The sequence below is a fragment of the Schistocerca cancellata genome, chromosome 1 (genome assembly GCF_023864275.1).
Source record: "Schistocerca cancellata isolate TAMUIC-IGC-003103 chromosome 1, iqSchCanc2.1, whole genome shotgun sequence".
Classification (NCBI taxonomy): domain Eukaryota; kingdom Metazoa; phylum Arthropoda; class Insecta; order Orthoptera; family Acrididae; genus Schistocerca; species Schistocerca cancellata.
The window spans coordinates 219,365,723-219,383,579 of NC_064626.1; the positions used below are offsets into that span (position 1 = coordinate 219,365,723).

At 38.2% G+C, this 17,857-nt stretch overlaps 1 protein-coding gene across 3 annotated transcripts in view; it reads left to right on the forward strand.

Annotated features, from left to right (window-relative positions):
* The first annotated feature begins 2,831 nt into the window (after window positions 1–2,831).
* Window positions 2,832–17,857, forward strand: part of LOC126169358 (mediator of RNA polymerase II transcription subunit 29) — a 62,479-nt gene continuing 47,453 nt past the window's right edge. For 2 of the 3 annotated variants that reach the window (XR_007535456.1, XM_049920636.1), the window contains exons 1-4: window positions 2,832–3,150; window positions 9,473–9,534; window positions 9,612–9,696; window positions 13,918–14,119. Coding sequence is in view for 2 of the 3 variants with exons in the window: in XM_049920636.1 (XP_049776593.1) it covers window positions 2,968–3,150; window positions 9,473–9,534; window positions 9,612–9,696; window positions 13,918–14,119 (532 nt within the window). In the remaining variant the exon portion in view is untranslated. Of the gene's footprint in view, window positions 3,151–9,472; window positions 9,535–9,611; window positions 9,697–13,917; window positions 14,134–17,857 lie in introns of those variants that run through there. The other variant, XM_049920635.1, reaches the window with a different exon arrangement.

A 17,857-nucleotide genomic window follows, 5' to 3' on the forward strand; every position in this document is an offset into this window, starting at 1 on the left:
AAATTCATCGATTTTTTAATGTGTCATTATATTGGCTCAATACAATTTACAGTATAAAACTCTAGTTTGTATGAGGAGAATTTCAAAGATTGGTTCTTTTTCTGTTTACTGTCCTCCATCTTCAAAATACGACACTGTCGATAATACATACTGGGTACCTACGATGTACAATTAATGTCTGCATTCGAAGCATGATAACCGTGTCAATGCCCAATTTCTGTGGTGTTGCCAAGCAAGTTTCTTGCTGTCTTAGATCAACACTGAACTTCCTTTGGTGGATCCAAGGTGAGTGTTATACAAGAGAGCGGAGCCCTGAAGAGAGTTCAGTTTCTGAACTAATGTCAAATTCAGCAACGTTTGTACAATTGGGCCTAAGTCAAATCATAAGGATGGTATCAACAGAAGTTCCTAGATCGTGGAGTCATTGAAAAATTAAGCAGAAGCTGAGATTTCTCGAGCTGTGATGAAAACTACTCAAGCAGTTCAGGTCTTTCTCAAGCACAGCACTAGTACTAATGGGAAACAGCTTGAAAGTCTCCCTCAGCTGGTGAAAAAACATATATTGAAGTGTCAGTCTGTTTTAAGGCACAGAATGGCTGTAGAAGTCCACTTCTATCAACACAACAATAACAAACATTATAGATTATACAGTAGCAACATTATTTCTGGGTCTTGTTAAGGTGTTTGAATGTTCATTTCATAACAACTTTTTACAACAGCTTGGAACAATACTATGAGATACAAACCTGCTGACATTGTAAAACCATATGTGAAAAATAGAGCAGTGTTTATAGATAAAGAATAATATTTACAATACAGCCATGAGTGAGTGCTCTAATTTTAACCTAGAGAAGCACAGTGTTGCAAATGGATCAGTTGTGAGGACACTTCTGCTGATCTCATAAGTAAATGATATGCCTCCTGCAATTACAAACCATGTAATACTGTACACAGGTGGCACTCTGTGTAGTAAACACTGATCCAACTAAATATATTAAAGAGAGAATTTTCGAAATATAAATTGTGCAAATACATACTTCAGTGAAAATAATACAATCATGTATACATGTTAAAGAAAAGCGTAAATGCAAAACAATCAAATAGGGAACTCAAATAGCATCTGCATTAAAACTGGAGATTTATTTATATATAACTGAGTTAAACTGTTAAAAATTCTTGTGTTTTGATGATGATAAAAGCTTCTTAAGAATAAGAACAAATAAAAAATTGTTGAAGATACAGCCGAGTGTGATTAGGAACATTCCAAATGAACCAGTGAGAGATTTCTGCAAAAGATTATTTACATAATGAAATATATTATCTACTTGTTGTGCTGCTTTTTTAAACAGGGAGATAAATAACCATAATGTAAAACGAAAGAAATAGTTCCATAGGCCTACACAAAAGACTTCATTTAATTGACACATCCCTATAAATGTATTTTGTGTATTTTGTGTATCACACTTCTTACAGAAAATTACAAAAAAATAATTTCCTTATCAAAATAACTACTCAGGCTTTTTGTTTCTGTGCGAGACTATTCCTACTGGTTTCAGTCACGTCTATAAGTTTAAAGTAGCAATAGAAACTGCCATCCAGTTTAAAGTGCATTTAAAGAGGAAGAGCAGTGACAGGTATCAGCTTGATTACAAACATATAGTTCGAAGAAAAGCTGCTTTAATTGGCCATTGTCTTTTGCTATCTATCAGTTTCAAAAATTAGTAACCTAAGTTATTCCACATTTACGCTAGATTTTATGTAATGTGTCTTAAGCGCAAAAATGTATTTATGTGCTTGTGTCGATGTCTATATGGTGGTATGTTTTTGATTATGGTTATTATACTTCATTTAGATAGCTTGCTGATTGACGTTTCAGCAACTCAAGTGGTAGGGACCAGCAGCCAGCAAATCGTTCGTGTGTTGCCTATTTTGGGGGAACATGTAGGGTCTTGGTAAGTGTGATTGGCAGCACATTGGCAAAATTGTACACCAGGACTGCAACCTGTCAATCACTAAGTTATTTTATTCCAGCTATCGTACTTATTTGTGTAAAAATTAATTCTTTTTAGTAATTAGAATGAGCCTGATTTACACTTCTGTGACTTATCTTTCATATTGTATCCAGATTTTGTTCTACTGGCATAATGTGTTTCGTACTGAAGTGAAAAATAAGCTAAGGACAAATGAATCGACCACAATTACTACATTATTTTTGTAAGTGGAAAGGACAAAGCTGAATTTCACTAAAATGTTTTTGCTGTGAATGTGTTAATAATACTGTCAAATGGCATTTTTGTTTTATAGTATTCTTCTCAGATTCAGATAAAATAAAATACTATAAAAACATCCTACACTCTAACTAATAAGAGTAGCAACAACCATCTGCACCTGAGTGACTTCTGATACAAATCCGTAGTTATAATTTACTTTTACTCATTACAACTCGTATTGGATAGCTTTGTCGTTAGATAGTTGTGCTGTTCCAGAAACAGGACTCAACATCATCAGAATTATTTCCATTAACAGGTGTTCTCTCTTTTATTTTCCTCTCACACTTGACCAAAAATTAAAAGTAAACTCTCTCTGTGCTGCGAAATACCGTAAATTCATCTATAAGGAATTACGAATGGAACTTACATTTTTAAGTTTACTTAAAATGAGTGCAAAATTCTCAAAGTGAATGGAGCAGACAAGAAATGCTATCGAAATATTCTTTCACGGAATCATGTTCGAGAACAAGATATCGTGTTTGGGTGAACGTCCTTGTTTTGGGTCGAACAAAATCATCTTTGTTATCGTCCATTATAAGCAGTGATCACTGGTTATAATTTCTAACAATATCTTTGGTGTGTTTGTTTTCGTTTTTCAGAGCGGTGAATGTGGATGTTCAGCTGTTGCCACTAGTAATACTACAGATATTGAGAAAGGAAGTCTTGCTAAACATTAGTAAATATTTTCAAAATAGAAATGCAGCCTATGCAACCAATGCAACCACAGATGCCTGGAGCTATGTCTCAGATGGGACCACAGCAGCCTGGGAATCCACAAGTAGTACAGCAAATACCCCAATCTCTGACACAACCCCAGGAAAGGCTAGATAATATTTCCAAAGTGAAAATGTTAATCGGTCCTCTAAGAGATTCACTTTCGGTAAGGCAACTGTATATAGTTACAGACTCTTTCAGACGTTTTCCCTTTCGTGTAAAGCTTATTATGTTTTAATATTATAATTATGTTGTGGAGGTATTGTAACCGCACAGATAAATATAATTGTGCGCTAAATGATGAATGTAAAAATTCAAAATCACTTCTAGCCGGAACTTTTTCTAACGTACTTGTGTTACTAGTGAAACTGTCATTATTTACTATGATATAAAGTAGCAAAAAGTATTACATCGCAGTCACAAGTATATGTTACAGGGATTCGTTTCAGCCGGAATATGCAATTAACGTAGCTGCTGTTAGATTACGAACATCTAAATTATGAAAAATCATATGGAGCACTATAATATGACATGGCTTCTCGAGATCAGCACTTGCATTTTGTACTGTTATATGTACAAAAAGGACACCCATACTGTCAACACTGCAGTGTGGATGAAAATCGATTTGCCTTTGGAACATCTTAAAGTTTATGTATTGTATTATGAAAATTGGTAGAATCTACAAGGAGTGCGTGTAATCCTTTTTTACTGCCAAACTCTTTTTATCTGTGCTATAATTGATTATAAGTACCTTTGCTTACTTCTTAAGGTGCTGAATTCGTTCTTATCACATCATGTTTCATACAATAAACACTATTTTTGTTAGGTGATTCTCAAATTCTTGAGCTTTTTGGGAGGGGGATTACAATACTTACCCTTAATGCTTTATTAATTTGCAGGTAGTGCCAAAGATATGAGCATGTCAGTGTTCATATAATTTCACTTACAGGTAGCTGTATCAAATATGAATTCCATAAGTGGGCATCTCATTTTTTTTTTTTATTTATTTTTTTTTTCATAAAATGTGAAGGTATGTAGGGTGTTACAGAACTAACAAGTAATTCGTATATTGAAAGATACCTTGAAATACAATACTGTACTTTTGATCAAAACAACATATCTGTAGATTTTAGGTTTCATTCATTTAGTCATGGTGTAAATTGGATAAATTAAATTTTAGTACATGCAAACAGACATTCTTACTCAACCTACAGTTTTCTTTTTCTGTTGTGGTTCATTGTATCAGTTTTGTTTGCTTAGTAGAAATTGCAGTGTGTCGTTCCTGCATAATACCCATCCTACATAATCCAAATTCTGTTTCATACAGAAGTGTACAGTTTGTTGTTTTATCTAAATGAGAACCCACAATTCTTAATCTGCTACAGTTAGAAGGGTATTTCTTTGCTCAGGGCAGTCATGGAATTATTTGTGTGTGGATTCTGCTTAAAGCCATTGTTTTGGGCAATAGAAGCACAGTATTAGCAGAAACCTTTGTACTTCATGCATTGTACAGAGATGGTCTTTAACCAGTATGTTTCTCTCCCATCACCTCTACACCCTTTTTGAAATGGAATTCTCTTCGTGTTCATTCTTTATAAGATCCTAGAGAAACATTGCAAAACAACTATTTGAATCAAACTGCCAGGTGTACGATCTGTGTAATACACCATTTTTTTCATATGCTCTGTATGCCCTCATAGGCATACCAAGTCCAAAAATGCAGCCACTTTCTTTACCTACTCTTTACCAATTGTTTTTGTACGTTCACTGTTGTAAACAAGAAACATATTACATCAGGTGTTATTAAGACAGAGTGGTTTAAGTGCCAGTGAAAGACTGAACCTGCCAGACAAACCTCTTTCTAGTTTGTTGCATTTCAGGGAAGAATGGAAAATAATTCCAGAAATATGTGCTCTTACAAAGCTGCAGAGGCTTTCGGGACCACATGATGTATTGCCTGTTGGCATTTGTCTTAGGATTTTCAGTCAACGTTTTTTGATTTTTCTGAGGTTTTGCCAGCATGAGTGGCTGCCAGTATCAAAGATTCACTCCCTGTTGCTGGTAGTGGACTGAAGTTGAGCCCACAGTTGGAGATTATATCTAACTGTCGCATCAATGCCTGCTGGCCTTTCCCGGGTCACACTGTGGTTCTCCTTGTTACATGAAATGGCCACTTGCTTCAGCACAGAAATCCAGGATCCATTTACATTGAGGCTTTCTTTTTCCTTGTTAACATTATTATCACAGTTACAATTTTCTCTGGTGTCCTTGAACAAAGAGGCATTCTAGTTCTTCTCCATAACTAGAACATACATGTCAGTGAGTTTCATTATGTGGTCTGCCTCCCATTGCGCATTTTCTGCCATGTCTGATTTCACGGCATTAAAGAAGCGTCTGATTCGACTCATCTGCTTTGAGCCATACATCATTAACATGATGGAAATGACTACTTCCAGTGTATACAAAATGGCAACAATAATATCACTACATACACCTGCCAACAAATGCAGAAAAAAATAAAAATTTCACAATAATGTCACTCAATCAGTACACCCCACTCCTTGAAATAACCGCCTCCCATATCTACAAACCAAAGCTCTGCCCCTCCCTTACTTCCTCTTACCAAACTGTAACTCATCAATTTCAGCAACCATCCCCAGCCCACCCAACTTCCCCCTATACTCGGCATAATCTGAACAAATCTCTTCACAAAAATAAAACCAATTCAAAACAGTTCTCTCACTCACACCAATCACTTACGCACAAAAACTTACAGAGGACTGAAAACAAAAATAATAAGTGAGCTAGACAATATTCCTTGTGGCCAACCCAGATTTCGTGATTCACATACCACATCTTATCGCCCACCAGATATTATCGCAAAACAGCGCCACATATACGCGTCCCTGGTCCAAGCTGCTCAAACTCTTGTCATTCTCATGTTGTTGACACAAATGTGACACCTAACATGAGACCAAACATCTGCAGAAAATTTGTGAGAGACATCATATCACCACCTATCTCAAAACTTAATGATACACTTGTGAACTTCACTGTCGTATCCATACGTAACAAAAAAGCAGTAAAACAAATTAGACACCAAACTATTTAGACCTAACAAAAAGGCCGAACATATAAACAAAAAAACCTTAATAACTCACTGAAAACACTTCCACAACCCACGTTACTCACCAACTATGTAAACTCAAAACCATGTTAATACAATCACAACCAAAACTCGAGGGAACCCAGTATGACACACTAAACTCAACATGTACTCATGCACCACCAGAGGGCACCATCAGAATCAGCATGGCATCTACAAACGCAACCAGCTCAAAAACTCTGCGCCCTAGTGATGTCTCAGTGGTTTTCCACCATTACATTACGGGTCAAAGCCAATGGGTGGAATCAGATGCTTCCATTGACCCAATTTCTCCACCTGTCCTTGTCTGCAATATCTTTTATGTTTGATGGATTATCTGATCATTCCAACATAAAATTTTCCACTTGCACACAGTGTGAGGTCTGTCACCTGTGGGATGTATAGCTGAAAGGTCACACTCCACATTTCTTCTAATGTGTCACTTCACTGTATGTTAGATTTCATGACACTTCATATGCGACTGGTGGAGTACCCATTGGTCTTTAGAACGAATTCCAGGTGTGCTGTGGCTTTCCTGCTCATTTTACACACGTTATAGGTGTGTTAATCATACCTCATTTCTTACGTGGCTGATGATTTGAAAGTTTGTGCAGGTATTGGCCCATGTGCGTCAGTTTTCAATACATTCTGTGGGGCAGATTCTCACCATTCATCATAACCACCACATCTAGAAAGAGCAGCTGTTGATCCTTTTCTACCTCCACAGTAAATTTAATGCAGACATGGAGCAGCCTTTAAAGTGCCCTCAATACTGTTCAGTGTCCAGCATCCACAAGTAAGACCATTTCTTAACATGATGGATTCACATCTCTGATTACCCTATGAGACACACATTAGTACCTCAGCATCTCCGTGGTCCTCTGCTGTGATCATCAGGTGTTAGGCAAATCCTACAGTTGCTGGTGAAGAGAACCTGTTGGCACTTATCGAAGTTACAGTTCTGGTTTTCCACATTTTTCATACAAAATGGTGCTGGTCTTGTATGTTGTTGGTTCGAGAGACCAGACACAGCCTTCCCAGTTGACTGTAAAACAGTAGCATATAGTTCTGTTCCATTCTCCTTTGGTTAACTGCCAGCAGTAATTTGCAGATAGTGATCATCAGCTGTGATCGATCACTGCACATCTGATCTTCAAGGTCTTACGTCTCACAGCAAAGACTGAATGTTCCAATGCCCTCACTGTTGTTTGCAGTGGGCAATGTTCCAAAGTAACACCCCTTCTTGCTGTAATAATGAAATGAACCATCTGACATGTCAGACTGAACTACCATGTCACTACAGGTTTACTTTTTACTTTTGTTACATAGATGGCAGTACTTGCACTTTCCTGTGGTCGTAAGTGGTTGTATGACGCGGTTTCTGAAAAATAATTAACAAAATTAAAAAGAAACAGCAATTGCAAATCATGACAGTGTTGTAAAACTCATTTCAGCACTTAATGTCATATTCTCATAAGGTACACTCTGAGGCAGTGAGAGATCAGTCATTTTCGTATGTCGGATGCCCTAAAATGTCTGCTCAAGAGTACAAAAATTTTCCCGCCTTTTAGATGGGAGACAAGCCTGTCTTTTCTGAGCATCACGGTGACAGCAGCTGTAGGGTAGTCTGTAACAGATGAGGCATGTGCCTTGATGTAGGGCATCTTCTAGCTTGAAATCCCCGCGTCTGATAGTCCTAACTGTATCTCAATAATGGTTGTTGAAGTGGAGCATGATTTTTAGCAGAGGCATCATTTCCTTGTAAGAGTGATACATGCAGATTTGTCACACACAACTGATTTGTAGTCAGTCTGAAATAACACTTCATTGCCACAGCCTGGCATGAAGTAATATCTAAGGGCCTTTTTGCACATTTGTGTATAAGTAGCAGTACTGGGCAGAGCAGTGTATATAGCAATATGTCTCCAATGTAAACAGATTTTGCTAAGTGCCTGAGTAGTCTGTGGCTAGTTTTCTTCCATAGTTAATTTTCAGTATCAAATGACCTTGTCATTGATGCAGTGTTACACTCTTTACTTTGTGTGTTTCATAGTTTTCTGGTCATCTTTTTCAGCAAGACTTCCTTTACTTGCAGCTGTTCTCAGAAATTTATTTCCAGAGAGGTACATTATAATGTCTCTTCATTAGTGACTCATGGCACTTGATATAGATAAAATCTACCACATTTTGAAGATGTGTCAGGACGATGAAAATACTATCACTTTTGTCTGCACTCCTGTCTGTTATAAACACCATCGTCACTGGAAACAAAATATGTGGGAACTGAATTGCCAAGCATGATGCCAACCCCTCTGCCTCCTGTTATAAGTTGCTTTTTTGGAGTCATAGTACCTCCTGTCATATGCCTAGTTTTCCAGCAAACTCCCCCATAAAATGAAGACACTAAACAAATCCTATTAGTAAGCAGTTTGCTTTTTAGTGGTAGTAGCTGTTGATTCCTAAAATATATTACTCAACCCAATGCTGCATGATAACTGAGAAGATGTTACACAGATTCACTGTAGAAGGATGTAAATCATTCTGCATTCTCCAGATTTTGTGGATATTACCCTACCAACTGACTGTATTGTCGATGCTAGTAACACTCGTTCACTGTACTAATCCCTACATCAGTTCTTCTGTTAATTATTTGGGTAGTGCACTTAGAAGAGCAGTTACATTGGGAAGAATAGTTGGTGACAGTTTTGTTATACCGTCCACTGATTTTTAGAGTGCAGGAAAAGTATGGGTTACTTTCTTGTGTTAGTCCTCCAAGTTTTCATTCCACAGGACCCCAAACTAAAAATATTCTCAATCTTGCTATGTGTCTATTTACAACTGAGTCTCTCCACTATTTAGTGAGTTGTTCAAGTTCACATAATTGATAAGCACCTCCCCTCACCATTCTAAATTGATAAGGGCATACATAATGTCTGGTGTTGTGACTGGTGACTATGTTTTGTCCATAAAGAAACAAATTTTATTAGTGTTGTTAAACTGACATGACTCCTGTGTGTCGTTCTCAAAGGTTCATATCTGCATAGTATTTATCTCCTGGTCTTATACACTAAAACTGTTTCAGCATCATTCATAAAAATTTATGGATTGCTAATTCACGGTGTGTCTCATTTCTTGCACCATGACATGTTCTACTATTTATAATTTCCCAAACAATCATCTGAAGCAGTAAAATATCAGTTGAAAGGTGTGTAGCTTATGTAGATAGATACTGCTTAGTAGAACTTGCAAAATCAACTGCTTTCATTAAAATGTTAAAATCAGTTATTGCTTCATATGGCAAGAGTCATAATCATCTGATTTTTTTTTTTTCTGTTTATCACAGCTCACAATAAAGAGTGCAGCACAAATTCTTCATCAGAATTATTTGGTGGATGTTGGGCCACAGTAAGTATAGAATATAATAATAAAGAATTATTATTAGTAGTGTTAACACATTTTTGTAATATATTGTATCCTTTCAGGAAAGCTGTGGATGTTCAGCCCCCAAGATTTGATAAGAGTATAGAAGAATTTTATTCCATATGTGATCAGATGGAACTCCACTTGGTATGTTTGTTATTATGTGACTAATTAGTTAAAAGATATAATGTTTTGTTTCTTTAATGTTGAAAGTTTTCTAATATATCAGTGAATTTGGTTTGAGATAGACTTGTAGCACATATTTGTTTTCTCCTCCTCTCTCACCACATCACTCTTGTACAACAGTCCAGATTCAGCATTGTTTTCCTCAACTGTTTCCAATCTTTGGAGGATTGAGGAACCTTCAGTTCTGAATGCTTTCACCTTTTTTTCTCCTGCTATATTTGATTTTTGAATTTGAAGATCCCTTTCTGAATTGATAAGATTTTGTAATTTATAAAGGATAAGTTAAATCAACAATTAAAATACTGTCAGGGAGGGCAAATTGAAACTCTAGTGAATATCTCAGTTAGACAACTAAATACAACACATACCAATTGTGGTGAAGGTGTTAAGTGTCTTTATATTTTTGTGTGAGGCAGGCACACAAACAGAATATCAAATATTACTTGTGACACATCATGTTTGTCTTTAGTTTCCAATATTGGAGTGTGACCCCACAGTATTTACAGGCCTAAATTGGTGTACACAGTGTACATGTGAACTAGGAGTTATTTTAGACACAAAGGCTTGTGTAACTCATCAGAATTTACTGTAGTATCTAAGTGCCATAGAAAGTTGATAGTACACAAAACCATTAATGGAGGACGGGGGTTACTGATTCATAACAACCGAAACTGGTTGGGTAGTGTATAATCCAATTTATCACTACGATCCACTAATTTAGCAGAAATTTTGTTGTTCTGTTGTTACTGTCACATCATAACATCTGTTCCTCCAACATTACTGGCTCTCTGTTACCTTTAACTTGTTTTGCCAACAGGGAAAAGAAATATGTAATATTCATTTCTAGAGCACACTGTGATGTTATCTGATAGGTACTTCTGCTGTGCCTTCATTTCTAAAATTATGCCCGTTACACAGGTTACAACCCTTTTTTAATCTTGCAAAATAAATTTACAAATTCACAGTATTTGCTGCTAATAGTCTAAAACTGTCATGCTGCATGCTCAACTCCCATCAACGCAGCACGTAAAACCTGGTACCACAGGAAAGGAGCCAGGTGGCCCTTGATGTGAAGCAGTCTTTGAAATCGAACATGTTGCACCTACCAGTAATTGCTTATTACGCTTCTGAGTGTTCAACTTTGTTCTTGGCCATAGTTTGGTAGTGGCCATTCATTCTTGTGGACAGCGGATTTGTTGTTGTACTTACATGAAAAGCCATGGAGTTACTGCAACAGAGTTGATATATGGAATGTGAGCTTTCACAGGTGGCCCTGCCCCTGGTGGGGTATGATAAGCCTGTGATGGAACTGATCTAGGAAGTGTTGAGTGGCTGGATTGGACAGGTCATGCACATGGTTCATGTACAGGGATCTGATCACTGTGGTGAGGGCTTGGGAGTCTGAAGCAAATTGGTAGCCACAAATGTAGACAGGCCCATGTATTGCCAAGATTGTTTCAACTATATTGCAGTAGTTTTGTTGGGAAGCCATTACACATCCTCCACACAGTCCCAGTCTCTTCCCATGCAATTTTCATATTTTCGGAGCCCTGAAGAAAGATATTCATGGCCGTTGATTTGCTTAGGATGAAGAGGTGTACACATGGGTACAGTCTTGGTTCCATCTTGTTGCACAGTGAGCTAAATATATTAACAATTACGTTTGAAATAATAAACAGTTTACTAACCTATTTCCATCTGTCTCATTTTCATGTGATGGCCCTTTATGTAAGAAACGTGATCAAAATATAACAGGAATTTTTTTAATTTAATGGGCTTTATACATCCAGTTTAAAAAACAATATTGTGTTGGTTCCCATGTTCCAGCTGTTTTAAATAGTTTATTGTTGGCAGATGAAGAGATTATACTCAGCAAATTATTACTTTCAAAAAAGATGGATCAAAGAATTTGCATTAAATTTTACTTGACAAATGGAATAAAGTGCAGCAATGCATTTGAAATGTTGGCTGGGGCTTTTGACGAATTTACTATGAGTAAGACAAGAGTTGTTTCAAAGAGGGTCAAGAGCGTGCGGAAGACAGTGACTGCCCTGGAGGCCCTAGCACAACAATTACTGATTACAGTGTGGAAGAAGGAGAGAGAATGGTTCTGGGAAATTACTGAATCACCATCAGAGAGGTTGAGAGGTTACTAATGATGTTGGCATATCCTTTGGGTCATGCCAAGCAATTTTTTCAGATGTCTTGGGCATGAAACGTGTACTTTTCTCCAATATTGTTGACTTTTGGCCAAAAAATGACATAGTGTGGACATTGCTCAAGAATTACTGAATAAAATCAACAATGATCCAGAACTTCTAAAAATGATTATAACATTATGAAACATAGGCCCACTCGTCCCAATGGAAACAACCAGAAGAGCCGGGGGGGGGGGGGGGGGGTCAATAAGTTCGATCACATGTGAAGGTTCTTCTCACTGTTTTCTTCACTTACAATGGGGTATGCACAATGAGTTCCTGCCTTATGCTTATACAGTCAATAAGAAATGCTACCTAGAAGTTATGCACCAGTTGCATGAAGCAACCTGTAGAAAATGACCAAAACTGTGGCAAAACCACTTGTGGAAATTGTGTTACAATAATGCTCCTGTTCACATCCCAATGATTTTTTGGCAAAAAACAAAACTTTTATGTGCCTCAGTCACCTTATTCACTGGACTCAGCCCCCTGCGACTTCTTTCTGTTACTGAGGCTGAAAAGAACCTTCAAAGGACGTTTTGCCATCACTGATGAGATAAAAACGGTTGTTGAAGGAGCTGAACGCCATACAAAAAATGAGTTCCAAAAGTGCTTCCAACATTGGAAAAAGTCCTGGCACACGTTTATTGTATCTGAGGGGTATTATTTTGAAGCGTACAAAGTTGATGTTGATCGATGAATAAAAACTCTCTAAGAAAAACAAAAATTCTCATTACTTTTTGATCACACATCATATCACTATATGTTAAACATTCTCAAAACTGAGGAGGGTGTTCCAGTGATACCTCCTAGAGTGGGGGCACCCCTCAGCTCACCCTCAGTTGGATGCGGCCGGTATAGGCTATCTTCCAGGTGGCTCAATCACAGGCAGCACAGCCCTGCCCACGTGTATTCAATAGTATCACATAGAATATGACCCATTTGCTAGACTGCCCTCACGTCAGCTCTTTGCTCACCCCTGCCCACCTGTGACCAAGCTTGCCCAGCTCCTTGCTGGTGGCATGCAAGCTGTAGAATATGTGAAATAAATTGTGTCATAAATGGAATGGTATCATTCCAAATTATGTTCACTACATGTGACACGAGAAAATAAGGTAAGTGAGGTAGCTAGCAATTGTGAACATAGGGAAAAAGGCACTGATCAGCAGTAGAAACAAGCATAAGAATCATACATTTCCAACTTCTCACATACAGAAATACTTACGCGATTCGTATCTAATTATGTGCTGCACCAGAAGATTCCCTAAGCAGCTATGATAGTATGTATACAAAGGACAGAGCTGGCAGAATAGGGCATGACTCATATAACTTGTTTCTGTATGTAGTAAAGTAGGTTAATTTTTCACACATACAGTCCTTGGTGCTGCTTGTACTATTGACTGTGGAGCCTTTTTTCCAGTTTTTTCATATTCAGTACGTACCTTATATTACTTATTGCATGTTGATCTTTTTAACAAATTAAATATAACTTTATTTAAATGTATCTAAAAACAAAGAAGCTGTAACTTACCAAACAAAAGCGTTGGTATGTTGATAGAGACAATGAAAACAATAAAAAACACACACACAAATTTCAAGCTTTCACAACCCAAGGTTGCTTCATCAGGAAAGAGGGAAGGAGAGGGAAAGACGAAAGGATGTGGGTTTTAAGGGAGAAGGTAAGGAGTCATTTCAATCCCGGGAGCGGAAGGACTTACCTTAGGGGGTCTGCCTCTGTGTGTGTGTGTGTGTGTGTGTGTGTGTGTGTGTGTGTGTGTGTGTGGTCTCTATCAACATACCAACACTTTCGTTTGGTAAGTTACAGCTTCTTTGTATTTGGATATATTTTTCCCACGTGGAATGTATCCCTCTATTGCATTAACTTTATTTAAATGTTGTGAGAAGGAAAATTATGGATAAAGTGACTAATGAATGCATTGTTCAATTTTAGCAAAAAAAAGACATTAACGTTTATGTTTGACAGAAGACATCAATAGAATGCCTAAACCAGCTGTCCAGTAGCCAGCGATACCTTCCCTTACCAGTGGCTACGGCACGAACAGAGCCTTTGCCAGCACAGGATGTTGGCTCCCTAACGTATCCACAGTATCTGGCAACCGTGCGAGCTCAAGTTGCCTATACAAAGGAAATCCATGATGTTCTTCTGGCTGCTGCACAGAATCTTGGTATGGGAGAGTGAAACTAATTATTTTCCTTGCTGCATCAGAAATATGATGCAATTTTATCTATGTTTTGACATTCCAATTTGAATTATTTGCTATTTTTCCTTATTGAGAACAGGAAGCCATTTAGTTTATTTTTTAGAAGTGTTACAGGACTTTTACCTTCACAGTAATTAATATCATAGAGTGACTGGTAAACTTGACAATTGTGTTACAATTAAGTGTTCAATAATGAAGTGTAATGGGAGTGGCTACATAGGTGCAGTAGTGTGTAATGTAGGCCAGTTTGTCAGTAAAAAGGAAATATCTGGAATGGGAAAAGTAAGCTAAAATGTTACGGAATGGATGGGAAGGAAAGCAATACAAATTCTGGACCAATAGACACAGGATGCAGGAAAGATGCCCAAGTTAACAGCAGACTGAAACGCTGTGGTTAATCTTCTTGAGCATCTATTAACTTGCTTAATTTGAATTTTATTAATTATCTCTTTTAGATATGTAAGTAAATAATAATTTATTTGAAATGCAATGACACATTTCTAAAGTACAAATGCATAATTATTCTTTTAAATGGTGAAAATTGATATCCTGAAACTAAAAAATAGAAATACAAGTATCATTGCATCTGCTACTGTTTCTCTATAAGATACAGAAAACAGAAGAGTCATACACTGCTCACATGTCACGAGAGATCATCAGACCAGCACATAGTTATTGTGTGTAAACTACAAATTTTCTAAAATTGGAGACAAGTCACTCTAAATTTTATCTGTAATCAACTAGTTTTGTGAAATATTTAAACTGCAGTACTGTGACAGACTTGATATAGACACTGTGCGTATTAGATACTACACTGAAGTGCCAAAGAAAGTGGTATTGGCATGCATATTCAAACAGGAAGAATAAGGTGCTGCAATCGGGAACGCCTATGTAAGACAATAAGTGTCTGGTGCAGTTGTTAGATCAGTTACTGCTGCTACAATGGCAGGTTATCAAGATTTAAGTGAGTTTGAATGTGGTGGTACAGTCGACACATGAGCAATGGGGCACAGCATCTCTGGGGTAGTGGTGAAGTGGGGATTTTCCTCTACGACCATTTCACGATTGTACCATAAGTACTAGTGGTCCGGTAAAGCATCAAATCTCCACCATCGCTGCAGATGGGAAAAAATCTACAAGAATGGGACCAGTGACGACTGAAGAAAGTTGTTCAACATAACAGAAGCGCAACCCTTCTGCAAATTGCTGCAAATTTAAACGGTGGGCCATCAACAAGTGTCAGCGTGCGAACCATTCAATGAAACATCATCAATATGGACTTTTGGGGCCTCAGAGACAAACGCCCAGTCATGTACCCTTGATGACTGCAGGACACAAGCCTTTAAGCCTCATCTGAGCCCTTCAATACTGACATTGGATTGTTGATGGCTGGAAACATGTTGCCTGGTCAGACAAGTCTCGTTTCAAATTGTAACGAGTGGATAGACATGTATGTTTATAAAGACAGTCTCAGGAATCCATGGGACCACATATCAGCAGGGGATTGTTGAAACTGGTGGAAGTTCTGTAATGGTGTGGGGCGTGTGCAGTTGGTGTGACAGGTGACATGTACGTAAGCATTCTGTCTGATCACGTGCATCCATTCATATCCATTGTCCATTCCGATGGACTTGGCAATTCCAGCAGGACAATGCGACACCCATACGCCTAGATTTGCTACAGGGTGGCTCCAGGAACACTTCTCCAAGTTTAAACACTTCCGCTGGGCACTAAACTCCCCAGACATGAACATTATTGAGCATATCAGGGATGCCTTGCAATGTGCTGCTCAGAAGAGATCACCCCCTTGTACTCTTACGCATTTATAGACAGCCCTGCAGGATTCATGGTATCAGTTCCCTGCAGCACTACTTCAGACGTTAGTCGAGTCCATACCATATTGTATTGCGCCACTTCTGCGTGCTTGCAGGGGCCCTACACAATATCTGGCAGATGTAACAGTTTCTTTGGTTCTTCAGTGTAGTGTATAGGTGATAACAAGAAAAAACAGAACTTCTATAGTCTGTTGGCTTCATTTTTAATTTTTTGCAAAAGAAAGATCTTCCAGATCTGCAACAAGTAAACAAAATATTTGTTTTCTATTTGTCAGCCAGACATGTTTCTACATTCATATTGTGTGTGTGTAGGGGTAAAGGGAGGGGGGGGGGGGGGGGAGGATCACACTCATCAGGCAGTGCCTCCATAGTTTATCTCCCCAATATGAGAAATCAAACAATGGAAAATCCAGGATGGAATGTAACAATATGAGAGAAGGAAAGTTGCTACTCACCATATAGCGGAGATGCTGAGCCACGATAGGCACAATAAAAAGATTCACACAATCATAGCTTTCGGCCATTAAGGCCTTTGTCAGCAGTACACACACACGTACCAGCAGTACACACACACACACACACACACACACGTAAGTGCAACTTGCACACACATCTGCAGTCTCAGAGAACTGTAGTTTCAGCTCTCTGAGACTGCAGATGTGTGTGCAAGTTCCACTTGTGTGTGTGTGTGTGTGTGTGTGTGTGTGTGTGTGTGTGTGTGTGTGTGTGTGTGTACTGCTGGTACGTGTGTGTGTACTGCTGACAAAGGCCTTAATGGCCGAAAGCTATGATTGTGTAAATCTTTTTATTGAGCCTATCGCGGCTCAATATGAGAAATGCTATTTTCATTTAGTTTTGACCAAAGTAACCTCTTGATTGTCTTAGATTTTCTGAATCCATGGGTCACCATTGGATCATTTTGAACCTGATGACCCAGTCTTTTCTGATCTTCTGTTTTGACCTCTGTGCTAGATGAGAATCAGCCAAGAATTAACTGTGGGACTTCCTTGACACTATCACTGAACCAATGCAATACCACTGGCCCTGTATGGCTGCTGTTTGTCCACTACCTCTTTTTGTTCTGATTTTAAGTTTTATATTGGACGCCTGTTAGACAGGGATTTGCTCGGGTCTGAAGTGGCATTTGTCTTGGTACCTTTTTCTGCAAGATCCTCACATTCTAATCTGACAATTTCACTATGTGTCTGTGAGCCAAGAATCAATTGTAGAACTTTATTTGTGTTGCCACTCAACCCTGCACCGAGCAGGCAGAGATTGAATGAGACCGCTGTTTGATCTCTTCCACCAAATCAAACCAACCTCAACACTGCAACTGCAATTGCAATAGGCCTCTAAAGGTCTTCTTGAGACTGTTCTTCCACTTGCATGTTGGATGATTTGGAATAGGCAACTTCTGGTGATGCACTATTTCCTCCTCTGGCAACAGGACCAATCAGTACATGGTGCTTGTGGCATACCACTGTCAAAACAATACTCTTTAATTTTTTATCTTTTACTTGCTAAAAAGAACACATCCCTACATATACGTAGGAATGGTCCTCTACTGTGGATGTATGTTGGAAACAGACAGGTCCTACCCTTTAGGTGTGGGTTAGAAAGGGTAAGACAGGTTTCTAAATATTCTGTGATATCAGGATTTGTTTCCCAGTTACTATGGTGAGGATTTAACTGGCATGAAAATGAACAGTTCTCTCCTCAATCAAACAGCAGACAGCTGGTCATAGAATTAGCAGCTCTCTGATTTGATCTTAGCTGTTAGCCCTGGAACTGGTCTAGGTCTCTTGATCCACAACATAATAAAGTTCTTCTTTTACTTTTAAGCTGGATAGTTTTCAATAGGCTACTT